This window comes from Tricharina praecox (assembly GCF_024521635.1).
Source record: "Tricharina praecox strain CBS 144465 chromosome Unknown BZA05scaffold_15, whole genome shotgun sequence".
Classification (NCBI taxonomy): Eukaryota; Fungi; Ascomycota; class Pezizomycetes; order Pezizales; family Pyronemataceae; genus Tricharina; species Tricharina praecox.
The window spans coordinates 415425-441834 of NW_026250417.1; the positions used below are offsets into that span (position 1 = coordinate 415425).

Consider the following 26410-nt stretch of genomic DNA (forward strand, 5'->3'; position numbering starts at 1 on the left):
TCCGACTCCCTCGTAACTACCGAATAAAATAAACAACGCAGAAGAAAGAAAAAAAGAAAGGAAAGGAACTTCATCAAGTCGTAACGTAGCAGTAGAAGTAGAGAAGAGTACAGTACAGTAGATGGCATGACATGAAAGGAAAGCTCCCCTAACTACAAAGAAAGAAAATGGAAACCCAATTACTACGTACCAGCCCAGCCCGTGTAAATGCTCGCCCCTTAAGCAGACAAACAGACAAACAGACAAGCAAGACAAGACAACCGTGAGATGAGAAAAGAGAAACCCCCAAAACCAAAACCAAAGAAATCCACTCGGTAAATGTGTCCTCCAGAAGTGTGGAAGGTTAGTTTACCGCTTGCGGCTCTTGTTGTAGCGGCCGGCGGTCCACATGAGCAGCGGCGGGATGCTGGGCTGCGGCTTGGGGCGCGGTGGGTGTGGGTCGGGTGCGGTGACCACCATGGGAGGCAGGCGGCGCGGGGGTGCGTCGATCGGGGGAGGAGGGGGTGGGGGTGGCGAGGCGGGCTGTGCGATGGTGATGATCTCGACCACTGGAGGGGGAGGCGGAGGAGGAGGAGGAGGGGGAGGCGGTGGGGGAGCAGGAGCGGGCTCGGGCTCAGCGACCACCACGATTTCGGGAGCTGGTGGAGGGGGGGCAGGAGCGGGTTCCGGCTCCGGAGGTGGAGGTGGAGGAGGTGGAGGTGGAGGGGTTGGCTCCCTTGGGGGTTCAGGCTCGGGTTCGGGCACTGGTTCGGGCTCCGGAGGTGGTGGTGGTGGTGGTGGAGGTGGTGGAGGCGGCTCCGGCATCGGCCACATGTGCATGGTGACGAACCAGTCCGGCTCGATCACGGACTCCCACACCTGCGGGAGGATGATCTCGCCGGCGGGCCCATGAAGATCGTAGTGTCCGTCGATCACATGGGGTCCGATGAGGTCCACGTGAAGGAACGCCTGCTTGATCAATTCTTCCATACCCTGTTTGCAGATGTCAGCTTCAATCGTATAATGGTGTCATAGAGCGATATACGTACACTCCATGTTCGGCAGAGCTCAAAGGGAAATGAGAACTTTCTTCCAACCGCGTCACGGAACTTGATAACAGCCTTCTGCCTCGCCCTGGCCGCAGCAGCAGCCTCCCTGGCCGCCCTCTCTTCAGCAGCCGCCACAGCAGCGAGCGTAGCCGCCTCCATTGCTTCCGCCCTGACAAAATCAAGCTCTGCCTGCCTTGCAGCCTCGGCAGCGGCAGCAGCTTCGGCCGCAGCAGCTGCAGCCTCGGCATCAGCCTTCGCTTTTGCCTGCGCCTCGGCCAGAGCCTGTGCTGCCAACGCTTCTGCTTCTTCCTTTGCTTTAGCGGCAGCCGCATCAGCCTCCTCCTTTGCTTTAGCGGCAGCCGCATCAGCCTCCTCCTTCGCTTTTGCCGCCGCCGCCTCGGCCTCGGCCTTCGCGCGTGCCTCTTCCTCTTCCTTCAACCGAGCTTCCTCTTTCTTCTGCCGAGCGTCCTCCTCCCGTTGCCTAGCATCCTCCTCCGCCTGCCTCTGGCGCTCAATCTTTTCCAAGTGCCATTTCCTCTCGTCGTCAAGCATCTCCTGCCGAAGTTTCTTTTCAGCTTGGAGCATCTCCAGTCGCTCCTGAGCCTGCAACTCTGCTGCTGTTTTCTCCGGAGGCTTGTCAGTGTCGCTTCCAGGGCCACCAGGCGATGCTGTTCCAGGAAAAGGGACTGGGTGCCCACCAGGACCCAAGATCATCATCTGTTGCGGATGACCCGGATGGCCGGAGAATGCGCCAGAAAAGTAGCCTTGGTTGTAGGGTCCATATGGTTGATAACCGTATGGAGAACCGTAAGGTGAACCATACATGCCGTTCTGCATGTTTTGCTGGTGCATTCGAGGAGAGAGTGGAGAGGTGGGGTGTCGCGGGTCGTGGTGTCGTGGGTCGTGGTGTCGCGGGTCTTGGTGGCGTGGATCGTGCCGCGGATCGTGTCGTGGATCCTGGCGTGGGTCGTGACGGGGATCGTGTCGTGGGTCGTGGCGGGGATCGTGGCGGGGGTCGTGCCGTGGGTCGTGCCGTGGGTCGTGTCGTGGGTCGTGCCGTGGATCTTGCATGTGTGGAGGGTAGCGCGGGTCGTGGTGTGGCTGTTGTCCGTAATGATAGGGTGTGATTTGTCCTGGATGTGCGGCCGCCGGGTGATGGGGTGGTTGTCCTGGGTATGCGTGCGGAGGGTAACCGTGAGGATCGAAAGGGTTTGGAGGAGGAGCACCCATCGGCGAGTAATGTCCTTGGCTGCTTGGAACAAGCGCAAACTGATTTTGTGCCGCAGCGCGAGGGTCTCTAGGATCCCGAGGGTCCCGCGGATCCCGAGGGTCTCTGGGGTCTCTGGGGTCTCGGGGATCGCGAGGATCCCGAGGGTCCCTCGCTTCATGTCGCGGATCGTGTCGAGGATCATGTCTAGGGTCCATTCGGGGGTCCATCCGGGGATCCATACGAGGGTCCATGGCCATTCGGGGGTCCATTCGAGGGTCCATACGATGGTCCATCCGAGGGTCCATCGCCATCCGAGGGTCCATCCGGGGATCCATCCGAGGGTCCATCGCCATCCGAGGGTCCATCCGCGGGTCCATCCGAGGATCCATTGCCATTCGAGGATCCATTCGAGGGTCTACTCGCGGGTCCATACCGTACGGCCCATAAGCAGGAGTAGCGCCAGGCGGCCAACCATGTGCAGGGCCAAGAGGAGCCGACGCAAGGCCTCGGCCGTACGTCGGGATCTCTTCGGTATCACTGTCGGAATGAGACGAGTGGGCCGGAGTGGTTGGTGCAGGAGCTGCCGCCTGGTGTCGTGCACTGACACGGTGAGACCGCGCCGCGGTGGTCGGAGGAGAAGCATGGTGACTACGATGGGGGCTCATACGGCGCGACGCTGCACGGTGAATAGGAGCTGACCGACTGGAAGTACGCGGACGAGACGCTGAGTCCGATGGCACGATGTCGTCCTCGCCTACCTCTTCCCAACCATCCCCGTCCTGCTCGAACGAATCCCCCGAATGATTTGTCGAGTATTCTGTGCGTGGATGGGGGGGATGATGAGCGTAGTGCGGATGGTGTCCTACGGAGTGATGCGAATGGGCATGTTGAGGTAGATATGGGATGGCTTGCGGGTGGCCGAAACGATGGCTCGCCACGTTCACACCGCTGCTCGCCGTCTCGTCTCCCTCGGATCCGAGGGAGGAAGACGACGAGCCATTCGTAGTCGACGTATGATCTATTGTGATATTGATACTACGGCACTTGTGTTAGTGCCGGCCTCCGAAAACCGAGGCACGTTGAGATGGGTTGGGTTGGGTTGGGTTGAGTTGGGTTGAGGTTGAGGCCAGGGTTCGGGTTCGGAGTGTTTGTTTGTTTACTTACGGCATTGTTTCGAGCTTAACTCAAGCTTTTATCGCTTATCCAGGGAAGTTCGCGGGGTAGGGGACCGACCGGCGATAGCAAGCCACAGTCCAGACCAGAAATAAACGATAGATGGAGACGAAACGAGATATAAATCGAAATCCTAGGGATGCTTCCGCTTCCCACGGAAGAGAGACACTAACAATCGAACCCAATCGGCAACCGTGACGAGACGGGCGTTTTCTTTTCGAGCTCTGCCTCGTCGCTGTAGCGAACGAAGGAACTGGCCTCTTTATGGGGATAGGAGTCGGTTCGAGGAGGAAGTCGTCGGGGCCACTGAGGTGTCTAGAGGTTTCAAAGAGACCGATCGATGGGGGGGTTTCGAATAGGGATTAGATGTCGCCCAACAGTCTGCAGCCGAATAAAATGCTGGCTGAGCGCGTCAAAAGAGGGTGGGCGAGGTGGAAGGAAAAGGAGATGGGCGTGTGCGACTGAGAGGATAAACACTGCTGATTCTGCTATGTGTAAGTGGAAGCTCCGCGGATTTTGTGTGCCATTGATGGAGAGGGTAGGCGGTCCGGCGACGGTTGAGGTTGACAGTTGGCAAGGCGAGGGGCAGGAAGAAAGATATGCGCTCACCAGTGTCTAAGTAGGTACAACCCCCCGTCCCCCTTCCCCCGCCAGGGTGAATCCCGCCGAACTCTCGATTTTTTTTTCTCCGCCAGCGACTAGGACACTTCCGCACTAGATATGGATATCCGTCGCAGGCGATGCGAGGCACCAGGACGACGATGGATCACGCTTACAAAAGAGAACGAGGCCACCTGCGGGAACCACGACCGACCATCTTTTAGCGTCTGCGCATCTCAATCGTTACGATTGGTATGTATTTCTCCCGTTTCCAGTCCTCAAGCTCCCAGATAACCGTACACAATATGCTAAGGAGCGCGCGGACAGGGCACGATTGCGAGAAGAGCCACCAAACACAGAATGAGGGGACAAGGGGATCGGGTTTGGCGTTGATTCGCTGTTCGCTCACCTGCAAAGGAAACAAAAACGCCAAGGGATGCAGTGCAACCCGTAGAGGCGGGGTGATGAGATCAGACCAACGGAACGCCCGTCCCTGCCGCAGTCGAGTCGGGCGGCGGCGATGTGAGTGGAGAGGTTGAAGGTAGGCGATGTGGGCGGAGAGTGGTTGAAGGCGAAGGATTTCTTCAGAAATGGTTCGAACTTCGAACTCGGATTGCGTGTCCCAACCGGATTCACGGATGGGCGATGGCCGCAGTTGGTTCTTTCGAAGGCCAAAGGACTTCGACACTCCGAAGGATGCAGGTGAAATAATGACACTATATCCTATCCGAGCACTATGGACTTTCTTTTTGATTCATTGGCTCGGGAAGCACAAAAGGACACTCGGTTGCCGCTCAGAGATGGGCTCGGGAAGAATAAAAGCGCCAGTTCGCTGCCGGTGGAGAAGATATGAAGCAGTGAAGCTTGTTTGCCGATGGACGCGACGGAGGTACCTACAATGGGCAGATCAAGTGATAGTTATTATTCTTCTTTTTCTGGGGAGTGGAAAAAGCAGCTGCAAGTACTGGACTGGTAGGGAATGGAAGGGAAGAGCGGGCGCGGTCGGCCAGATGATATACATTAAATTCGCCTACAGTCTGGGACTATGCATGGCTTGTCAATCTGCACATCACGCAGAATTCATGCTCAGCGTTCAGGCCAATCAAACGGCCAAAGCCAAGTCGATTGGGAGTCTCGAACTCCTGCAGCTACAAAGCAGCACCGGCCGGCTCCCATACAAAGGAAGTGTCGCTGCTCGTACACTCCGTCACCGCTCTCCAGCTAACCTTCTTGCAGTTTCTCGAAATAGTCCGCGTATGATATGTACCTAATTCGGATAACAGTGACGGTATATATCATGACTTCCATGAAGTTCCATCCTCACGATGACTACGACGACAATTCATTTCCCCACTCTAACTCCACATTACATCCGCCGCTTCAGCCTCCGGTGGCATGCTCCCCCGCAGGATCTGTTTACGAGCTTAACTTCCTCCCCAATTACACGGTACTATACTACAGATGCGAAACTGTCTGTACCCATTAACAGGCCAAGGATGCAGTGGAGTATGCCCACTATTCAAGGTCGTTACTCTTGAATCGCCTGTTCTCTGCTTGCATCCGAAGCATAGACAATACACCGATAATTCCTTAGGCCAATTCCTAGGACTCCTCGTATCATACAACGGCAATCCACACGAGGGGCTGGAGGGTGAACCGAAGTCGGGTACTGCACTGATGCCATGTCCGCCATATGCCAGCTGTGATGCCCAGTGCTTTCGTTGAATATACGCATTGGGAGACTTTACGCTTGGGCTAAATTTCAAGAGATCTTGGATACGATTCCAGCCAGGTTTCGGGGTCACTGACGATGAGCTGAAATCTTGAGTCGAATACTAAAAGTACGGGATTAATCGCCCTCCCGTGACCGTGCAAGTACGAACATCCGGTTCCTATTGTGACGAAGATTGTTGGAGGAAAACTTTAGCCCGGATGAAGTTTGAGTTTGGGCTTTTGAGTTTTGTGATTCTACGGAGAGTTGTGGAAGTGCAGAGGGTGTGAAAGTGGTGGTAGATGGGATTGAGTGATTTGGGTCGGCTGTATGTACGATCATCAGACTCAACTCAACTCCCGTCCTGCTTCCTGGCCACTCCCTGCGTGACACACCAGGCCAGGATCACCAGACCTGCACTTTGGCAGTCGCTGAAGCTTGAGCACTCTATTGTCCCTATGTACAGAGCTGTTTGTCCCACCGCTAACCAGTCACTCCCGGAGGAAACGGAGTCTCAAACGCACAGACACTCATGGCTCGAGCTGTCTTCATCAGCGAGCGAATCGTAGAGCTTCCGTTGAGCTCCGACATCGGTAAGTCCCCAACGAATCAGAACCTGTCTGAGAAGTACCTAGAGTACCTCATGCCGCGAAGAAGGCTGAGTGGCGAAATATTTTTCTCCTCTCTACATAACTACGCGGCTCCCGAAATCCCAAAAGCTCGATTTGCTAGGCGTTACCCGATTGTTTCACCAGCATGCTGCTGGGGTTAAGTACGCGCTGAGTCTTGCTGGCCACGTTGAGGTGCATCTCCTACCATCCTGATCCTTGTATTGCTTGCCGATCGATGTATTTGCGCGATTCGACATCACCTACATAGCCAGCCATTCAGATTGTGATGATGGGGATGATGATGATGCGGATGGTGATGATGAGTGGGGAGTGGGGAGCTCTCGAAGGAAGGAAGCTCGACTCTAGAACTTGAGGAGGGAGAGGTGCGAGATTCTAGAATCTAGACATCGCGGGAGTCGAACTACCGGCCGGAGCACCCACGTACTGTACTCTACCCACGTACCCACGTAGGAGATCCAATTCCCATACCCTACATTCCCTACATACCCATCCAACGGCGAGAAGTCAAACAACTCTGCCATGACAACCTACATACATACACGCGTCTCAATCCTCGACATTCATTCTAGAATACCGACACCCTACTCTACATCCAGCCCTCCAGGCTTCATCAGCCCACCCTCCCACAAAGCGACAAAATCCAAGGCCCAGGAATCCAGGATGTCTAACCCTCCCGCACCCTGCCCGCCCGCCCGTCGCCCGCCGCCCGACTCTGGGGGAGGCTGTTTCGTGTGTTGTCAGACCACTCTAGATCAACAGGTGACTCCCCTCCCCTCCCCTCCCCTCCCGCAAGCTTTTCCTGCAGGCTGCACGGGAGTTGAGTTGAGTTGAGTTGAGTCTTGAGTCGAAGAAAGAACATTCTCTCGGCTGTCCCCCGTGAACTAGAGTAGCATGTAGGCGGGCAGGCAATTTCCGATGCCAGCGAAGCTGAGTGACATCATCCCCCCCGACCCCTGCAACTTGCAACTTGCAAGCCCCCAACCTTTTTTTTTTACATTCACCGACCGCGAGCTTGGAGGAGCCGCGATGTGGAGCTGGGGAGCTCGGTAAGGGATGAGATGGATGGATGGAGCTGGAGCTGGAGCTGGAGCTCATCCCACTGGCTATCTAGCTAGGTACTCCACATACCTATGGGGGGGGGCTTGGGAGATCGGGAGGGAAGAGGACGGAAGATGAAGTGCGAGATAAACATTCGGAAACGGACTTGGACGGCGGGCCGATACTGGCTCGCCGTTCGTATAGGTAGTATACCTAGGTAGTAGTTAATTCTGGCTCTGGGAGTCTGGGGGGGTGCGTGGGTGCATGGGTGCATGAGCTCTGGTTCACGGGTTTTGCTGACTGGATAGGAGATCATAGGACTCACGCACTCGGCGTATGCCCAGTCCACAGGCTTGTACAATAGTACATAGATCAGCGCTGCCGAGTACGGTGCGCGGGAGCTCGCGATACCTATCATAGATGTGGGGATAGGTACTCAGCCAGTCACCTTGTATCACTCGGTTTGAAAGACCGGACTCCTGAGTGTTGTGTACGCCAGGCGGTTACGACAGCCTCAATGGCTATTCGTACTTACTGTGGAACCTGGAACATCTTCCCCCCTCCTCCAGCGGGCGTCTGTCATACGAGCTTGAGGCTGTCAATGTTCTCATAACTCCAAGCCATTCTAACTTCTTGTATACACATACTTGGTTATCAACGTGAGCCGGCGATAGAGCATTCAGAGGGATGGTCGTTGAGGAAGTACGGGCTTGGAAGAAGTGCGGGCTTGGAACAGGCTTATGCAACAGGCTTGGAAGAACAATGGGCTGGAAATAAGTGCGGGCTTAGAAGAAGTACGGGCTTAGATGTTAGAGCAAGTTAGAAGAGTACCTACGCCAAGTGAACGAGCCTCTACACATCTATCGACGGCCACCGTGTAAGTATGAATGAGAACATGTTAGCAGATATTTACCTATCCAGACCAGCCGAAAACAAAAGGCGGCAACATGAATGGCCGCTCCGAGGAAGACAGAGTGATTATTCATGTTGGGTCATGATCACTCACCCGCTACGTCCTTACAGAAGCCTAAAAGAAATTAACTTCCAGATTTCAAAAACTGCTCACGGTGGAGAAGTCAGCAGAAAAGCCTTGTGGACGAAGGTCTGGAAGGAGACAGAGAGAAGGAAAGAGAGGTGGTCAATAGCGGAGCTGTTCGCCGACGAGCGGTGCAGCGAGGCAATCCTAAAGTTTCTGGGAACGGCGGATGTGGGGAGGAAAGCACCAGCAGACCTGGACGAGGATGAGGAGGAGGCAAGCATCGCATCTGGGGCAAAGCAAGAGTGCCCAGCAGGGTACTATGTCTGTGGCCGGTGCGAGGAAGCAGGAGATGAGGATGGGCGGTAAAATTTTCGTGGTGTAATTTCGTATGTTTTCTTTGTTTGGTAGGCAGCGGCGCCACATCGTGCTGGCTGGTAACGGGGTCCTAACCCCCGGCCAGCCAGGGTGGGCAGGAAAGGAGTGTTACGGTTCGCCATAGTCTAGATAGGCTGGATGCGAAATAAAACAGGAAGATCTCTCTCTCTCTCTCTAACTTCCAGACTTTCTCTCATTCTAGGTAGAATAGCTATTTGGCCCTTGCCTCTGGAGTCAGGACCAGTCATACTTAAGCTGACCATCCACCAGGCGCATCCAATGATCACCAAAGTGGCAGGCTGAATGTCCGCTCAACAAACCAGTCACCAGTGTTCGTTGATGACCTACGAGGCTGCGCCAGCCCTGAGACCTCCAGCCCTCCAGCTCCGTAGGACCCCTTCAGTGGTAGGCTTGCTCGGTACCTATTTCTTCCCCAGGTACATATTGAACTGATAACTAAGGCACTCTAGGAACTAAGCCCCAGAGCCTATGACTTCAAAAATGATTCACTTCCAGCAGCTGATTACCGTGATGTCCCAAGCCTGGGGCCGGGGAGTTCCGAGCGTGCACACTCACGGCATCTCACTCGTCTCTGTATTGTTACTGTGGGAAATTCCAGTTGCTATGTATGAGAGATAAACCGCCATCGGGTCGGACAATGGCGGGGAACCGAAATGTGTACATATATTGCCATGATCTACTTAGGTCGCAAGTAATTACTGATTAAACAAAAAACGAGGTAAACCGTCTGGTCGCCATGGTCTAGACAGGCTGGAGGAGTTGGCTAGGGAGATTTGAGGCGGGTTTTGAGAAAAGACTGACGCTTTTCCTTTCCGTTCCATTTTGTCATCTCATTTGTTCTTCTTTCTTTCTATCTTTCCCTTTGTTATGCGCGGATGGGCCGGGCGGAGGGCAATAGGGAACCCACATCGGGCTCGTGGCCAGCGGTCGGAGACAGTGGGGTGGAGCCGGACGTGTACACAGCTATGATCTGCAAAGGTCGAATGCTACGATGATGAAACAAAAAACCCCAGACGGGGATGGGCCATGGCATCCCGGTGGGGTGGAGGTGATGGAACGTAGCATTTTTCTTACTTCTCTCTCTCCTATCACTCCCAGTTTACTGGATCATCATCCACATCGCGCATATTGACCATCTGCTCAGCAGCTTCTTTGTAGGTTGCGCACGTCGATATCACCAGGGTCAAGCATAGATAAAAGTAGGTGCTCATATATCTAACGAAGCCTAGGTATGCAGAAACGAATACAAAACGCCCCCGCCCTTCGCCTAACCCAATCCAACCCAGCTATGCAGCACCCCGCTAGACCACCGGAGGAGTCGGAAGTTTCGTCTCCACCGGCGCGGTTCTCGTGAACCCAGCAGCTAGACGTGGTGTGATATGTGGCACGACCTTGGGGATCTTCGAGGCCTCTCCCGCCGCCGCCGTCTGCGCGGCCATGCCCTTAAACGGACATCCACCACCATCGCTCTCATCCTCCTCACTCAATTTCTCCGGGTCGACGATCCTCTTTCCATGCAGGAACCCCTCCTGCTCGATCTCTGGATCGTCCATGTCGCCCGCATACTCCTCGCCATCACGGACGTACCACTTCGCGAACAGGTCGTTCTGGATCCAGAGAACTTTACCAAGCGCCTTGATGATGGCTGTTTTCTGCTCCAGCTTCAGCCGCGGGTGCGACAGGATCGCTTCGAACATTACGTCCTGGATGAACCCGAGACATACACCGATGTGGATGTATTCGATGTGCAAGGGGTGTTTACGGCCCATTCCGACGTGCTGCGGAAAAAGTGTAAGCAAGGGAAAGGGCAGCCGGAGGGAGCGGGGGAGGAGGGGACGGGGTGCATACCATCATTCCCACTTTGTCAAGGTATTCCCAAAACTCCATTCTGGAAGGGTCCGAGCATAGTTTCTGCAGGTAGCCTCGCAGGAACATCTTGCGGTACTTGATTATTGGCGAGTTCTCGTCTGGCATCTCGTCGATGGGACCTTCGTATGATGTCGATCGGGTGGTGAAGGCGCGCGCCGTGATGTCGTACATCAGTAGTTTCTTGTAGACGATGTTGACAACCGCCGGAATGAGGGATCGGATGTATTTGGCGCCAACAGTCAATGCCTGAACGTCGTCTGCAGGTGGGATCTCAATCAGCAGCTGCTCGTCCGTAACATGGTGGATTCGAGGGCTGCAAACCTGCATTGAAGTCGAGGAACGAATGGATGTACTGGATTCTCGCAGCCAAGCTGGTATACAGCTCTTTCCTGTCGATGTGCTCCATGTTTGCCAAAGCTGTCAGGATTCCTAGTTGGGGCAACGGCTATGGATGTCTATTCGGCGAGAATGGGGTGGATATGAGCTCGAAACGCTTGCGGCGACGGTGATGATAGTGACTCGAAAACAACTGCAGACCACGACGGGGAGACATCGTCTTTATACCAGCATCACCCGTGATCGCGAGGACGCATGACTCGAGGCATTAAAACGAAAACCACTGGCTGGCGGGGTTGTTCGTCTGACAGACGAGTCCGCCCGAAGCGACGCCGCGGGCGAAACAGGAGCTCTCTGTCGTTCGAATTTTTCGCCCCGAGGACAGACATGACGCTGCTGCCGTTCCATAGACCGGTGTTGTGGGCTGATATTGTCGCGCGTGTGGGCTGATGCTGGATGATGTTTTGCGCTAGGTGGCGCGGTCAGGTATTGCCTGATCTTCGCCATGTTTGCTGATCCCAAGCTTTGAGTACTCTCGGATCCTGACAACCGGCGCACGCCGCAGGGTGGGGGATGATCATCCGGTGGGACCCTGGTTACCGTGATGGATGCTTCTTATCTTATCTGGATCTGTGACAATCACATCCTTCCTTCTTGCTCTGGCTTTGTGGGCATCAAAAATAGCTGCGGGGATTCTGGGGAAGCACATACAACAGAATTCATCATTTCGAAGAATCTCCCGCTAGATACTGCACAGTTTATCCGAGAGCATCCCCGTCGATCACAAGTCACTAACGAGTCGTCTCATCCTTTTCGTCTTCCTCACAGCAATCATCTGCGACTCGGACTTTAGTAGAAGGGTTTTAGGACAGGCGATGAGTGTAGATCTATGGAGAGCTATTAGCCATGGGACGGCTTGAGAGCAGAGTGCCATCCAAGTCACCGCGGAATAGGTACCGTATCCAACACTGGGGGTTTTACTCTACTGTTGGCTCGGTCGACATAGTTGATTGTTCCTGCTTACTTCAATACTAGCCACCGGATTGCGGTAGCGGTACCCAGCAGTATTTTGGCCTCATTGTGTCTGTGATTGTGAAAAGAGAAATCGATCAATTGTAGAAAACAGCAGCAGCAGCAAAACTAGAAAAACTTCAGAGAAAACGTAACGTAGCGGTGCTGATACAAGGTGATGAACTGAGGAACTGATTAAGACTGATGAAGAGACTGATAAAGAGAGTAATGATGAGACTGACGAACTGATGAGAAGTGGTGATAGAGAACAACGACAGGAAGACAGAAGTAGTGACAACAGAGGTCCCAAGCCGCCTCTGCCTCCGCGCTCCCTCAGTACCTAGAGCCTTGACTGATATCATTGCACGGGAATAGCTTTCCCAGATCGGAGTCAGCGGCTTGCATTGGAAAAGATTAGGCGACAAACACGGAATCCACAGCCGCATGATGCAAAGAACAGTGAAGTTGGCCTGAATTAAGGCAACTGCAGTTAGACCCCTCGTCACTCGTGATATTCGTGGGTGGCTTGGCGACACCTCAGATCACTCGCCTGAATACCTGGAGTGCAAGTTTCTGCTGGCTTCCGTGACAGAACACAACCATCGACATTCAATCGCAGTCGCCCTGCTTACACTGCGCCAACGCAACCAGCTCTTCCTGACCATAAATTTCCTCCTTCGTTCCCACAACTTCCATCCCTCCCTTTCATCACATCCGTCCGCCTCCGACCTCTTTACACACCTCCCCACTCCTCCAATCGTGTGAAGCGTTCCTGGCGACAACGATACTTCACTGCTATCACCACTAAGCAGCTCAACGCAGCAACAAGTTGGGCTCCCGCCACCACTCGCCCAAGCAACAAAGCTTCACAGCTATACGAAAAGCACAAGATGGTTTGCAAATACACATACATAGGCGATGCTCCTCTCCCCCCGGGAGGAGGAACAGGTACGTATCAATCCATATCTCTCTCCTTTCTCTTTGTTGCCATTCACCTTCGCCATGCTCTGCTTACCACTCCGCAGACAAGTTCAATCCGGCCACTGCCATAACCTCCGAGAGAGTCTGCCGCACCGTCCCTCTGGTTGATTGCCAGATTCTCGACCAGCAACTGTTCCCGAGCCACAGCAAGAACTCCTTGCGATTAGCCTACTTTACTCAGCAAGTCACACACACTTTCTCCCCCTCCCTCCCTCCCTCCCTCTCCGCTTTTCTCCACACCATAATATTTCCCCTCGTTTGCTGCCCTCTCGTATCAGATTATTAACGACGTCCGCTACAGTCCTCAGTTCCTATCTTTGTGCTTCCCCATGACCCTAGAGTCAAACAAGTACAAGATCTCCTGCCCGGCCACTCTGTGCCGTATCGAGCGCGATGAGGAGCGACTCCGAGTTTCCATGAAGCTGGCCGATTGCCAGTTTTCCGTCGCCGGTCCGGAGGCGACATCAAGCTACTCCGATTCTCCGCAACTCGAGCAATGGGTCCTGAAGACCACCATTCACAAGGGAGGAGAGCTCCATATGATTTGCAAAGTCTTGGGAAACGCCTTTGACGAGGAGGGCTCGGGAGCAAGGCTCGCCCATCAATTCGCCGAGCATGTCGTTCACGCCAGCTCTGCTCCTCCTCCACCCTATCCTTCTGTCCCGAGGAATAGATGTCAGCATCCGAGGGGTCGCGGTGGAGATCTGGGTTACAGAGGAGGTGGTGGAGGAGGAGGCCGTGGTGGAGCTCGTGGTGGTGGTAAAGGCGGTGGTGGTGCTCGCTGGAGCGATAATACCTACGGCAACGGTAGCGCCGGAAGCCCCGATCCTCACGATCGCAGGTACATGACCGGCGGCTGGGAGACGACGAAGGAGAACCCTATGTCTTTCGGCGCTTTGAAGACCAACACCGATAAAGACGGAAGGTCTCGATCCCCCAACCAGGATGACAAGCACCACCACCACCAGTTCGTCGACGCCGAGGAGGATGACCAATACCCCCACCAATACCCGTACCGTGGTGGCGGAGACGGAGTGAATCGAGTGCTGGTTCGCGGAAAGTGGTAAACACAACGCAACTGCGGCACTCTGTACGGGCTTTCCTTGCTTTGGGTTGTTTTCTTTTCTCTGGGCGTCTGGGCGGTTGGCATTCCCTTTTTCATTCTTTCTTCATGGCCTGACGTGGCACTGGGGGTTCAATTTCCTTTCCATTTTCCACATTCTCGTCATCTCGGTCCTTCTTCACACCATTTGGTGACTACATCCTACTACCTCTATACTAAAAGTTCTTGGGCTCACATCTGATAATTCTTTTTTACGCGAGTGCTGCATAATGATGTGTAAAATACATAATTGCGTTGTGACTTTCAATGTTTCCTTAGGGACAAATGTATCTAATTCATTCATTCTCTTCCACGCTTTTGATAACCCATTCTCCATGACTTTACTACCTAGCTTAGCCCGCCGTGATGTTTCCCCACGAGCCTAGCCCATCCTTGGAATCAATTTGGCCTTCATCTCTTGCACCTCCTAAAGACAGCTAGTGGACACTTGGATACTACCTCAATATGATGTACGGTTTCTCAAACCCGAATATCTCGTTCAAGCGTTACTCAGTGTGGGTCTCGGATACCCCGCTCACCAAATATACACTGGGGTGGATCTCCAAAACGAACAGGGTGAGCTCTGACTGGCATCAATGATAACTACCGGCACCGAGATACCTATATCGAGGTCGTGACCGAGAAACAGCACCGATTCGTGGCTATTTTAGTTTCATAAGATCTTGTCTCTTGGCTGGAATTCAGTAAAGCCAAGCAGCGAAATTGATCCGGATGTGCAAGATAAATGCCCGAATGCTCATCGTGAGGAATTCGGACTGCGGCAGAAGATATCACTCGTGAAACGGACGCGTTTATTTCGTGTGTGGTAGTGTAGATATTTACGCGTGGTAACTCGGGTTGCACGCGTAGATGATTGCTTTACGCGTGTCGCCCTTTTATCCGTGCCCGCCCAGCCATCTTTAACCCGAAACCTGCTTACATCTTGTTACTCCTTACACACAACACACTACCATCGCACACCGCACAGCCCTACTCACAGAGCCAACCCCATAGACACTCTTTCGGCTTCAAAATTCACTGTCATTCTCGCCGTAAAAAAGACATCGATCTTTCTCTCTATCAACGAATTCGCAATGGCAGTTGTTCTCGGTAAACGCTCGAGATCGTTTGAGCTTGCTGGTGCGTTCGTTTTCAACTCCCGTGTCGCGCCATCGCGTTCTGATAGAAAACGAAAAATCCAGTCCAACCACCTCCACGCTCTACACGATCAACTCGCTCAAAGCGTCGGATCTCGATTATAGACGAGGAAGACGAGGAAGACGAGGAAGTCACCGGAGATAAAATCTTCGTCCGTGCAGATCCCCTACCAGTGCCGTCTGTCGTGATCGAGCCTCGCACACCTAAGCGCACCCGACGGACTGCTCCGCCTCCGAAGTCGTCAACCCGAACCCCTCTCTCTCCAACAAAAGCCAACGTCGTATTCAAATCGGCAATAGGTATGCGTCCCCGCTTCGAGTTGAGGAAACTGCAAATTTTAACGCGTGGCCAGCCGCAGATGCCACAAAATCGTCACCTCCAAAGACACCGCGACACCGCGATGCGATCGCTAAAAAGCCCACTACTCCTCGCCACCGTGTCTGTGTCGTTAGCAGGCCTATGACCCCCCGTTCAAAGTTGCTTGCAACACCTACACATGCATCTACTCCCAGCACTGTAATAACGACGGCGAAGTCGCTGTTCTCCCGCAGCACCTCAGGCGGCAAACTGATCGGACGCGACACGGAGAGATCCACGCTGCAGTCGTTCTTCGAGCCTCGAATCGCTCTAAAGAGTGGTGGATGCATTTACATCAGTGGTCCTCCCGGCTGCGGAAAGTCGGCGCTTCTTACCGAGATCATGGGCGAGCTTGCCGGCGACGAGAAGGTGTCCATCAAGAAAGCGTGGATAAATTGCATGTCGCTACATACACCCGGCTCAATTTATGCTTCACTCCTGGATTCGTTTTCGGCAGCGTCGGCGACAGCAGAGTTCTCGGACTTGGAGTCCCTCTTCATCACTACAAAGAAGTCACAGGTCTACGTTCTTGTGCTCGATGAGATCGACCACCTTCTATCTCATGACCTGCTCCCAACGTTATTCGAGCTCTCTCTTCGCAAGAATTCTCGCCTGATACTGGTAGGCATCGCGAACGCATTGGACTTGGCCGACCGATTTCTCCCCCGCCTCAAAGCAAAGAACCTAGAGCCAGAACTCCTACCGTTTTTGCCTTACACAGCTCCACAAATCTCGCAGGTCCTTACGGCTCGCCTCCGGTCACTTCTTTCCCCAGCCGAAAAAGATCAGGACCCGAACCTCGTGCCCTTCGTTCACCCAGCCGCTATTCAACTGCTATCCAAGAAGGTTGCCGGTGCATCCGGTGACTTGCGGAAGGCATTTGATATCCTTCGAAGAGCATTAGAGTTGGTGGAAATGGAGAGTCTACAGGCGCTTCGCTCAAAGCTGCAGGACTCCGAGAAGCCGCTGGCAATGCTCACCACACCCCGCCCAGCACTCGGCGAAGCCAGCCTTAATTCCGCCACACCCCGTGCCGCCACGATTGTAACGAACTGGACGGTAGTGACAGCACCGCGCGCAATGCTTGCACATGTGGCGAAAGCGTCATCGGCTACCCTCGGCTCCTCGATTTCTGCCCGTGTGGCGAAACTCAATGCTCACCAGAAAGCGGTGCTCTGCGTTTTGGTAGCCAGAAGCGGAACTACGCCTTGGTCGCTGGTGAAGCTGAAGGATGCGTACACGAAGGTGTGCAAAGACGGCTTGGGTCTCATGCCGCTTGTCGGTGCGGAGTTTCGCGGGGTGGTGGATGCTATGGAGGCTGTCGGTGTGCTGGATATATTGCCGGCGGGAGGAAAGGGGAAGGCGGAGAAGGAGGAGCGCGCGGTGGCTAGAGTTGGCAGGATGGAGCTGTTGACAGCGGTCAGTTCCGAGGGGACAAAGGGACGGGAGGGGCTGGTGAAGGTGCTCGGAAGTTAGATGCAGGGCGATATGAGTATCACGAGGATGGAGATCTGGAACGAGGAAAAGCGTATGGTATGGTTGCGTGTTTTGTTTTAGACTGGGGTTTGTTTATTGTTTCCTTTTTGTACTATGAAGGGCGTGCGAGCATCGCGGATTCTGGTTTCCTTCTTTCCTTCTTTTTCTTCTTCACATTCATTTTATACCTCTTGAAGATCGAGTAGCGGTGTGTTTAACGAGCGGACTACGGAGAAACAATTCCATTGAAAACCATCAGTTCGGTGTCGGGACTCGGGACTCGGGACTCAAGAGCTACCGCAGACGCTAGCGCCATATCGTGCAGGGCGCAGGGATGCCCGCCATCACGTTGGACCTCACCTTCAATTCTACCTCCCACTTCCATCACCTCCCACTTCCATCACCTCCCACTTCCATCACCTCCCATTCCCGAATGCTTGCGCGCTGATCCTACATCATCCAATTTGCAACGTTCTGGGCCGATTGAAATCTACCTTCACGATGCGAAGCGGCAACTACATCCAAGCTTTGGGCCGGCAGTCCTTCCAGCCCTCGCAGCCCGCGTCCACATCCTCTCCCAATGACGAGATGCTTCCATCCGAGCAAGCGAACGAACGGCAGCGCGAGCTGATCAAGGCCCAAAATGATGTTCTCGCGACCGTGGGTGTATGTCTCCGCGACAACAAGCAGCACTATGACAAGACCGAGAACCGGAAGGCTGAGGACGAGGCGGGGTTGTGCGTCGAGGCACTGGACCTCACGGTCACCTACTTGGCAATCTGGCCGTTGGTTGGGATCAGGAATAGACTGCAGGTCAGTGCTGTCCGGATAGAGAGCGCGCAGTTTGGGGGTGCGAACTGATAGGTGACAGACTTACAGAGTGTACGAAGGCATGCGGTACCGCGACGTGTTACAGTTGGCGTGGACAAGGAGTACGTGGGAAGAGATGTTCTCGGGAATGCCCGCACATCTCTTGTTCCAAATGTCGAACCTCACCCGGGACTACCTTCGTACAATGCTCAAGGTCTGGCTCGAGAAGAGGTCGTTCTTTCGCCATCCGATTACGCGCCGACCACGGCGCCGTGGTTGGTTGTATGCAATTGAGAAGTGGTACGTCCGTTCTAGTGGTGGTTCGTTGTCTTTCGTTCGCTGACTTCGCCCACAGCGTAGGTTTCGCTACTTGGTTCCTCGTCTACCCGGTCTGGTATCACTCGAATCTCCAGGTCCTTCATCTCGTGGGCTCTAGACCATTCTTCCCAACCCTCGCCTCGTTTGTGGCCTTCTCCGCAGCCTCGCCAGTTTCTCCCCCCATCATTGCCGGCCCGCTTTTTTCCCTTGCAACCGGCAAATCCCTTCTCTACCAGGCGGCAACTTCCTACTTCCTCCAGTCCTTCGTAACCCAGACGATTTCGTTGAAGCTACAAAACTACTTCTACCACCGTCTTATGTCGATAATTCCGGATCCAACCCATGGCAAAAAGCCCACTGCGTTCCAGGGCATCAACAATGACCGGATGTCTATCGACATCGAGATGAGCTTTGAGGCAGTAGGGCCATCGGCACTCACGATTGAGGACATGGCGAACTCCTCACACGCGGGGGGCTACACAGCCACCATCCCCTTCGACCCAGTAACCGGCGACATCATCACGCCGTCACCCGAGGTAACGACTGATCCCTTGGAGCTCGACGAAACCGACAGCGAAGCGTCGCGGCCGCCGTCGCCGCATCCGGGCCCACCCCGCCGCGCGTCATCCCTCGCACAGCACCAACAGCAAGAAGCAGAAGAAGAAGAAGCGGAGAACGAGCGTCGCCGTCAAGAATGGCACAATTACCATGCCAACACAAACCGCATCCAGCACCGCATCACCACGCTCTCCGGCCACCCGGCCGATATCGCCGCCTCCCACGCTACCGAGTGCATCACCACGGCGATAATGCTCGTAACTGAGTCGGTGATGCTAAGGACTCTGGCTAGGGGTGTACTGGCGGCCCGCGGCCTGCACGGTTTCGTCTACCCACCGCTGCAGCTCTTTGGCGCAGGCCAGGGATTGATCGCGAAAGCCCTCGTGGCGGGTGAGTGGGCGGCCATGTGGTTTCTCTTTGAGGTTAGTTGGATCACTTCGACGGCCGTAGGCGTGAGGTGGTTTGGGTATGCTAGGGCTTGGTAGGGTTGGTAGTAATGGTAATTGACATTTGATACTGGAGTTTGGAGTTTCTGGAGGGGGGTGATTAAGAATACCTACCTCACTTTTTGTTTTTTTGTTTTGGCAATCCTACTTGTGTACCAGTTGTTACTGTTTTGTGAACATGTCGTGGGAGAGGATGCAGTGTACTTACAATACACTGTAAAGTCGACGCGAATACTATTGGATTATTGACGACCGAGAAGTAGCGGGAAGCGTCAAGCTACTCTACTACCTACCGGTTCAAGAAGTTGAAGGGCAAACTGATAAGAGAAGGTTGCATGAGTAAGGGAATAATTGGAGACGGAGGGGGAAACGGAGGAGTCTCCAGGAGAGTAGAACACGGGGATCACGATGCCGCTCTGGACCTCTGGTCGCGCGAATGTCCCAGTTTTGGGGGATAGGAATTGCGGTGTCCTGTATGCTTATCCTGACTCCTGTGCGCAGTGTGTACCTACTGGCGGCCCATCCCATGCCAATTGTGCCGGGAGGGTCCTCTGTCTATTGTGTGTGGTGGTTTGGATTGGTATACCTTAAATTCTATTCATTACTTAGTTACCGCAACCCGTACACATCCCGTACATGGGACTTAACCTCTGGTTATCTACTTCTGAGTACTCCGTGGACCCGTTCAATTGCATGTCCCACCGCGTTTGTTCTGTGCTCGATTTTGTGGAGATCTGGTTTATGGTTGGATTGGCTTTGGATTTAGATTCAGTGTTCAAGATATTCACTAGTCTCCTGAAATCAACGTCTGCTTCCCTCAATTCTCCCTCTAAACGCCAGCAGCCAGCCGTACGTTATCCGTACGGATGAACGACGGAGTGATATGTAATGAATTCCACATGGTATTCTAAGCTCTTTACTCTAACCCTTCCCATCCAGCCCATTCAATAATGAACCGTACTTGCTCATTGATTCTCCCGTCCGCACGACAACCCCCCTCTCGACGTTAACGACCATTCACGTTCACACCTTTAAAACAAAACCCCAAAAAGCCATAAATTCCCAACACGCCCCAGCACCGAACCGAATCAAAACAAAACGCCATTACCAGACCCATTACCTCGCAACCTTATCGTACGTACCCTTTTCCAGGTCCTCTATACCTTTCTCCCTCGTCAACACTGTCGGCTGCACAACCTTCGTACGGGGCATCGGCCGATCGAACCCGAACCTGACCCTCGAAATGCGAGTCATATAGTCGATGCTCGGCGTTTCCATGCGCAGCACCGACTCGCGAAAGAGCGTCTGCGTCTTCCAGTCGTACGAGCACAGCACCGCGCGGAGCATTCCCCCCTCGCTGCCGGCGACCAGGGCCATCACTGGTGGGCGCACGGCGGTGATCATGTGCACGGTCTGTCACTCACTCGTTAGCTTTCTGATTCCACATTCGAAGGATGGGGGTGGAAAAGAGACAGGTATGTAGGTACGTACCAGTGAGAGCGTGTCCACGATGGTAAACACCTTTTGCGCGCCGAAGGGGCTGTTCTTTGCCTTGTTGATGATCCTACGTAGTTTCGGGTCGTCGGTGGGGTCGCGCCCGACCCGCTCCCCGAGCTCGTTGGTCGAGTGCCGCGAGAACTTGCTTCCTGCGGCGCTCCATCGCATGCGGCCGAATGCGTGGCCGAAGATGTGCGCCTCGATCGTCTGGATGTCCATGTACCCCTCGAAGCCGAATAGGCGGGCTTCGCACTCCCAGATCTTGCCGCCGTAGACGATCTTGACTAGGTACGGCGCCGTGAAAAGGACGAAGATGTTTACGATCAACATGATGATGCAGGCAATGGCGGTGGACTGCAGTTGGAATGTATAGGGGTCCCGGTACCCGGTTTGGCTCATGGAGGCGCGGAGGTACGGCGCAGTGCTGCTGATTATGACGGCGAAGATCACCAAAGTAACGGGACAGAGGCGGAAGAGGAGGCGGGCGAAGAAGCGCTTCCACGACCGGACGCGCCGGGTGTACACGACCCGCTTGAAACCGTCCCATTGGATTGCGGCGGCGTGGCAGCCATCGAGGATTGCCGTGTCGTTGTCGCAGATGCCCGCGATCTGACAGCGCGGTTGGATATCCCAGGGACAAGCGCCCCAGGCATCGTCGCTGGTGAGCCAGTGTCCGCCTTGAAGCCGCGGGAGAAGGCAGATGAGACGCTCGAAGAGCCGGTCGGTGTCGTTCACCAGAGACAGGCGGGCCGTGGCTTGGAACTCGGTGTCGGTGCTATCGATCTTTGGGCGGCGCCGGAGGAGTCCCATGAGGGCGTACGCCAGGTCGCCCTGGAAGTAAAGCTCCTTCACTCGTCGGCGATGAAGGCAGCGGAAGGCGATCACCGTCAGCTCCAGACGGCTGAGAATCTGAGTGCCGAGGTAGTGATCGAGCAGCTGGCGAGCCTCGGCGGCATCGCTCCATGCCCGCCGCGCAAAGTCCCGCTTTGGAATGATCTCCACATCCAGTGACTTCGACTCCGGCTTCTCACTGGACACATCGGCAAAGTTCTTCTTGTACACGACGATATCCTTGTGCTGGGGACTCAGCAGTACTTCCGGGAAAGTCCACATCCTCGCCGAGAACTGGACCAGAAGGTCCGTTGACCTGGTGTCCTCCCAGTGTTCGGGGTCGTGGCTCGGCTTGAGAGCGATGGCGAGGGTCTCCGCCCCGCGGATGATATCGCTCATCCGGTACATATCCTGAGCCAGCACTTTCCTTGAGGGCATGCACATCGCGGAGCACCAGAACGCCTTCACGCCCGCCTGTCTTGCCGCAACCTCGCCGATCTCCTGGAGCGCCGCCATATCCGCCTCGTTCCGCTCGTCAAACTGCCTTGTCGAGAATGCGAGGAAAACGTATGGCGTAGCAGTTGCCCCATTCCGTACTGGATCCTTCGAGCCGACTGCGATCTGGATTCCTGTGCCCTGCTCGTGGAGATAGCACAGATACGACGGCCTCAGCAGCCGCTCCTGCGTCGGGTTCGGAGTGATCGAGTCCGCACTCAGCACCACATCCTCGAGTGTCCGCTCTTCCGAAAAGTCCTGGCGGTTCTCGCGGACGTTCTTGAATACCTTCGGGTAGCCCCAATATTGGTACGGGAAGGGATCGTACAAGCCTCTGTTCCCTGTCACCGCGAGGCGTGTCGGCCACGGGAGTACAAAGAACAGTCCCACCACCGATGGTAGCCACTTCAATGCGACCAGCCACACCGCGTCCCCACTGCCTTCTATTGCCGAACCGGAATCTTCCTCAATATCTTTCAAGGGCCAGTAGGCGAGCCGTACTATCAGGGGCCCGACATTACGCACGTGCGTCCGTCTCCACGAGTTCGCACCCGGCCGGTCGAGTGTGTAGATATCGTCGGTAGCGGCAACCACGAGCTTCCGCAGCTCGGCCGAGTCCGGCGTCATATACCGATCCATGTCGTCGAGTCCGGTGTACGTGCGGCCCATCGAGTCCCGGTGGAGCTTCAGCGACGGCAGGTGGCTCTGCACCGTCGGTGGCCGATAGAAGTGGGGCGAGGCTAGGAAACGGTACCGGACGCCGGTCAGGAACCAGTTTACGGGCCCATTCTGGGGGGTACGCTTGTGTGATGTCTTCTCGAGTGTTGGGTGGAGGTACTTTTTGTTTTCTCACTATCAGTACGGTTTCCTTTCCGTCTCCCCGAAGAAGGGACGTACACTGTGTGATAACCGCCGGTCAACGGGGACATCCTCAGAAGGTGAGGAGGAAGTGGAGGAAGAGCTGTCGCCAACCATCCTCCGGCGCATACCCGGCTCCATCACCTCCGGGGCAGTGGAGTACCGAGTGGGGATTTCTGCTGGCTGCTCGGAGGTATAGTATTGGGGTATCTCATAGCCCTCATCCGTGGCACCGTTCACAGCCAGTTCAAAAGTGGAGACCTGGTCGGGATCCATCCTGAGAGAGGGAGAAGAAGTGGGGGGCGGGGGTATAAAGGAATATCTTTTTCGGTGGATGGTTATGCTCCACGACGGGCTCGGGCAGGTTTATATCCCTTTCTTGAGCCTGCTCAACTCTGGAATTTCTTCTCTGCACATACATATCGTACCAGCTCGCCGGTTTTGCAAGCCCTCGGAGAAGTCGCCGTGGGGTTGTAATAACCACATGCATCAGGATCCAGGAGGATATATTTTCTTTCCTTCTTTCCCCATCTGCGGAATAACCCACCACTGTCCACCTTAGGCTCTTGCATCCTGTCAGTCTGTGTGCCTAAATTCTACGCTATGTTGGAGTACCTAGTAGAACATGCGCAGGGCGAAGCACAAGCGCAGAGAAATGATACGCATACCCCATACCCCGAAAAACTTTGCCGCACTATGCTTATTATGAAAGGGACCGTTACTGATAGCTGTGCGCTTCAGCACGGTGGAAATAATGAGTGCCCATTGACTGTACCGACTCCACTCACTGAATTGTATCCATCCGATCCATTATATCCATCCACTGTCATTCACTTACCCAAGTATATACTTTAGTGCCAATGGTTCTTTTTACCTACATGCTCTATCTGCGCAGCACACCCCGCAACGGCCAAGATCAAGATCACTTGAACTACTCTGGGTACATAGGATGAGTATTCTTTGAAGCCTTGGCCGCGATGATGTATTTTTTGGAGAGATTCTGGTTCACATCTCAGTCCCTTAGCGTGGTGGTGGGTGGCTCACGATTTCACAAAGCAGACATTGTCGCCCAGAACCTGCGAACTGGACCGAAAAAGATACCAAAAATACGGTGGAAGGAGGCGAGAATGCGCACACAACTTATTGCCTGTAACTATTTCGAAATGAAAATACCGGGTGGTACCGTGGTAGAGTATGGTAGCGTATGCAGTACAACTTCGTTACCAAGTCTGATACATACCGGTAGATTAACTCGGAAGGTGATGCAGACAACCTACTTTCATACTAGAAGTGCCCGTGTTCTATGGAATATGCAGGGGGCTAGAGATGAGATCTCGTGTTTTTTGGCTGGGTTGGAGCCGGGGAGTTCCATTTCGTTTGATCGTAGTTGGATACTCGCATTGAGTCTAGAAGTGTGGAGGCGGTAGGGGCTCGGGTGATGAAACGAAATTGTAGGATGCATGCAGAAGCACGAGTGAGAATTGGTGAAGGCATGAGTAACCTTCAGCCCCATCGTCAGCCTCGCCAATAGTTTGAACCGGTAGATTTCCGGATAGAACTGTACCGATTGGGACTGTTGATGGGTCGTAAATCGGTAATTTGAGCCAGCTGACTCGCTCTAGGGTTGGTTGACTCGGTGGAACCAGTGGGTGGCGCCTGGGGTAGATTCCAAGCCCGCTGTGACTGACTGACTGCTATTCGTTGCCAATCGGAGGGGCATCGGTGATGACACTGCCGCTATGGTGTGGGGGTTTGAGTATCTAGCGCCAGCGTCGACATTCTTCCAACCTCCACCACGATATATGGCGCTTAATCTACCGTTCATTCCTGCCGTGTTCTTCAAGAATTCAGCGGCTTGTTTTCTCGGAACGTGAAATTATCATCGGACCGGTGACGGCGGACGCTCTCTGGGAAGGAGGCTCTCCGTGGAGGCCCCCGAGAGCAGCAAGCGGTTCAATCGTGGGATGCATTGCCAGTCTGGGGAAATATGATATGTCTCTGGTTCCACCGAAGCCTCGTTTTTGCCGCTATGTCTGTAACACAGGGAGGTAGCATTGCGGCTTCCCTGATACAGCATTCGGTTCGCCTGCTATTTACCAGCAACCACAGTCCCTGGTCCGAATCGTGTCTGGTTCTTGAATCTTCTCCAAACTGAGCCAGTTCACTCACTTTTCCAAGTTTAACTGCTATCTAACTGTTGGGGGCTCTGCCCATCGTACATAGCAAAAGACAAAATGAGCTCTATATGACAGCATTGAGAAAAGAACTCAGCGCCTGCGCTGCTGGATGTATTACAGAAGTATCCGACAAGCCCACCCTACTACCGCCGCCAGAACGCCCACGACCTGCTCTTCTTCACCGTCTTGTACCCAACCGGCACCTGCGTCTGGCTATACCCGGTAGTACCGGTCAAACAGCGCCCCACCTGACCTACCGGCTGTATCCCCGCACTACTGTTCACGGGCATAGTCGCCTACCCAGTCAGCGCCTTCACCACACAACAGCACAGAGATACTCACCGTCCTCCTCTGCCCCTGCTCCCTCTCGCACCACACCGGATCTCTATCCCTCTGTTCGATGATGCACTGCGACCCCGCGCTAAAATACCCGCCTCCATGCATTGGCCGGCCAATCCTCTCCCTGAGGCATCCAGGACTTATCGGCGGCGGCAGCGTTGGATCCTTGTCGCCGTCCCCGTCTCCATCCCCGTCTCTATCTCCAGGTGCCAGCAGGATCCGTGAGTTCTGAACGTTGTAGTAGCCATTGCCGTGGACAGCGGTCATAGCCCTGTTCGGGAAGTTGTTGTTGTTGTTGTTGTTGTTATTGTTGTTGTTGTTGTTGTTGTTGTTGTTGTTGTTGTTGTTGTTGTTGTTGTTGTTGCGGATTTCGCGGACGGATATGGGCGCGGGTTGCGGGAGGTCTGAGATGGAGGCGTGAACGATGTTGAGGATGGGGTGGGTGTTGGCCATGGTTGCTGGTTTAAGGTGACGGGGAAAGGGATGGAGATGCGGATGGGGATGCGGATTTTGATATAGAACGGTGTGTGTAAGCTGGGGCCCATGATGTTGAAGTTGCAAATGTTATGATGAATTTCTCGTCTCCGCTCACCGGAATACCTAGACCATGGTAGACTCGCACGTTTTAGGTAGGCGAGACGTTATACTGGGCCTTGAGTAACATATCATACCGTACTCTAATAACCCACTCAGAGGTAACGTCTCAGTTCTGTTTTTGTGGGGGCTTATTATTGCTTGAACAGGAAGTAAAGCAGATACAACTATACAGATACGGTAGGTACTCTGTCTATGTAATAGCACAAGCCAGGATAGCTAATTATATGGAAGGCCTATTGCCGGATATGATAATAGAAGTATTACCTCTCAAGTGAGATAACAATTACGGTATGCAGGGACCAAGTGCATAACCATCCTGAAGGCTGAGATGATCAGGGCTGGCTCGAGGGCGGCAAACACCGTAGGTAGTGTAGGTATCATACATCATAGCAATGCAGAGGCCGCCACCACATTCGTATTTACATGT

At 54.2% G+C, this 26410-nt stretch overlaps 9 protein-coding genes across 9 annotated transcripts; 3 read left to right on the plus strand and 6 right to left on the minus strand.

Annotated features, from left to right (window-relative positions):
- Nucleotides 1–190: 190 nt before the first annotated feature.
- On the minus strand, nucleotides 191–3579 carry BZA05DRAFT_66935 (uncharacterized protein). Its single transcript, XM_051488546.1, has 4 exons — nucleotides 3403–3579; nucleotides 1299–3273; nucleotides 1029–1130; nucleotides 191–972 (listed from the first exon to the last, which is right to left on the minus strand). The coding sequence occupies exons 1-4, from the start codon at nucleotides 3405–3407 to the stop codon at nucleotides 349–351; spliced, it is 2706 nt and encodes a 901-aa protein (XP_051338671.1). The 5' UTR covers nucleotides 3408–3579; the 3' UTR covers nucleotides 191–348.
- A 3868-nt stretch (nucleotides 3580–7447) lies between these two features.
- BZA05DRAFT_400677 (uncharacterized protein) lies at nucleotides 7448–8222 on the minus strand. The gene has a single exon (XM_051483914.1). The coding sequence runs from the start codon at nucleotides 7808–7810 to the stop codon at nucleotides 7466–7468; it is 345 nt and encodes a 114-aa protein (XP_051338672.1). The 5' UTR covers nucleotides 7811–8222; the 3' UTR covers nucleotides 7448–7465.
- A 1750-nt stretch (nucleotides 8223–9972) lies between these two features.
- BZA05DRAFT_354556 (Protoglobin-domain-containing protein) lies at nucleotides 9973–11490 on the minus strand. The gene is made up of 3 exons (XM_051481365.1): nucleotides 10958–11490; nucleotides 10616–10893; nucleotides 9973–10545 (listed from the first exon to the last, which is right to left on the minus strand). The coding sequence occupies exons 1-3, from the start codon at nucleotides 11040–11042 to the stop codon at nucleotides 10069–10071; spliced, it is 840 nt and encodes a 279-aa protein (XP_051338673.1). The 5' UTR covers nucleotides 11043–11490; the 3' UTR covers nucleotides 9973–10068.
- Nucleotides 11491–12057: 567 nt separating this feature from the next.
- BZA05DRAFT_400680 (uncharacterized protein) lies at nucleotides 12058–12419 on the minus strand. The gene has a single exon (XM_051483915.1). It carries the CDS (start codon nucleotides 12343–12345, stop codon nucleotides 12124–12126), a length of 222 nt encoding a protein of 73 aa, XP_051338674.1. The 5' UTR covers nucleotides 12346–12419; the 3' UTR covers nucleotides 12058–12123.
- Nucleotides 12420–12590: 171 nt separating this feature from the next.
- BZA05DRAFT_400681 (uncharacterized protein) lies at nucleotides 12591–14394 on the plus strand. The gene is made up of 3 exons (XM_051483916.1): nucleotides 12591–12931; nucleotides 13009–13144; nucleotides 13266–14394. Exons 1-3 carry the CDS (start codon nucleotides 12874–12876, stop codon nucleotides 14029–14031), a joined length of 960 nt encoding a protein of 319 aa, XP_051338675.1. The 5' UTR covers nucleotides 12591–12873; the 3' UTR covers nucleotides 14032–14394.
- Nucleotides 14395–15008: 614 nt separating this feature from the next.
- BZA05DRAFT_474617 (cell division control protein Cdc6) lies at nucleotides 15009–17330 on the plus strand. Its single transcript, XM_051488136.1, has 3 exons — nucleotides 15009–15206; nucleotides 15269–15523; nucleotides 15577–17330. The coding sequence occupies exons 1-3, from the start codon at nucleotides 15161–15163 to the stop codon at nucleotides 17055–17057; spliced, it is 1782 nt and encodes a 593-aa protein (XP_051338676.1). The 5' UTR covers nucleotides 15009–15160; the 3' UTR covers nucleotides 17058–17330.
- A 94-nt stretch (nucleotides 17331–17424) lies between these two features.
- On the plus strand, nucleotides 17425–19707 carry BZA05DRAFT_400684 (uncharacterized protein). Its single transcript, XM_051483917.1, has 3 exons — nucleotides 17425–17870; nucleotides 17929–18167; nucleotides 18223–19707. Exons 1-3 carry the CDS (start codon nucleotides 17559–17561, stop codon nucleotides 19226–19228), a joined length of 1557 nt encoding a protein of 518 aa, XP_051338677.1. The 5' UTR covers nucleotides 17425–17558; the 3' UTR covers nucleotides 19229–19707.
- Nucleotides 19708–20084: 377 nt separating this feature from the next.
- BZA05DRAFT_400688 (uncharacterized protein) lies at nucleotides 20085–23298 on the minus strand. Its single transcript, XM_051483918.1, has 3 exons — nucleotides 22910–23298; nucleotides 20681–22849; nucleotides 20085–20602 (listed from the first exon to the last, which is right to left on the minus strand). The coding sequence occupies exons 1-3, from the start codon at nucleotides 23144–23146 to the stop codon at nucleotides 20306–20308; spliced, it is 2703 nt and encodes a 900-aa protein (XP_051338678.1). The 5' UTR covers nucleotides 23147–23298; the 3' UTR covers nucleotides 20085–20305.
- Nucleotides 23299–25149: 1851 nt separating this feature from the next.
- BZA05DRAFT_474620 (uncharacterized protein) lies at nucleotides 25150–25981 on the minus strand. The gene is made up of 2 exons (XM_051488137.1): nucleotides 25390–25981; nucleotides 25150–25343 (listed from the first exon to the last, which is right to left on the minus strand). The coding sequence occupies exons 1-2, from the start codon at nucleotides 25837–25839 to the stop codon at nucleotides 25191–25193; spliced, it is 603 nt and encodes a 200-aa protein (XP_051338679.1). The 5' UTR covers nucleotides 25840–25981; the 3' UTR covers nucleotides 25150–25190.
- Between the last annotated feature and the right edge of the window lie 429 nt (nucleotides 25982–26410).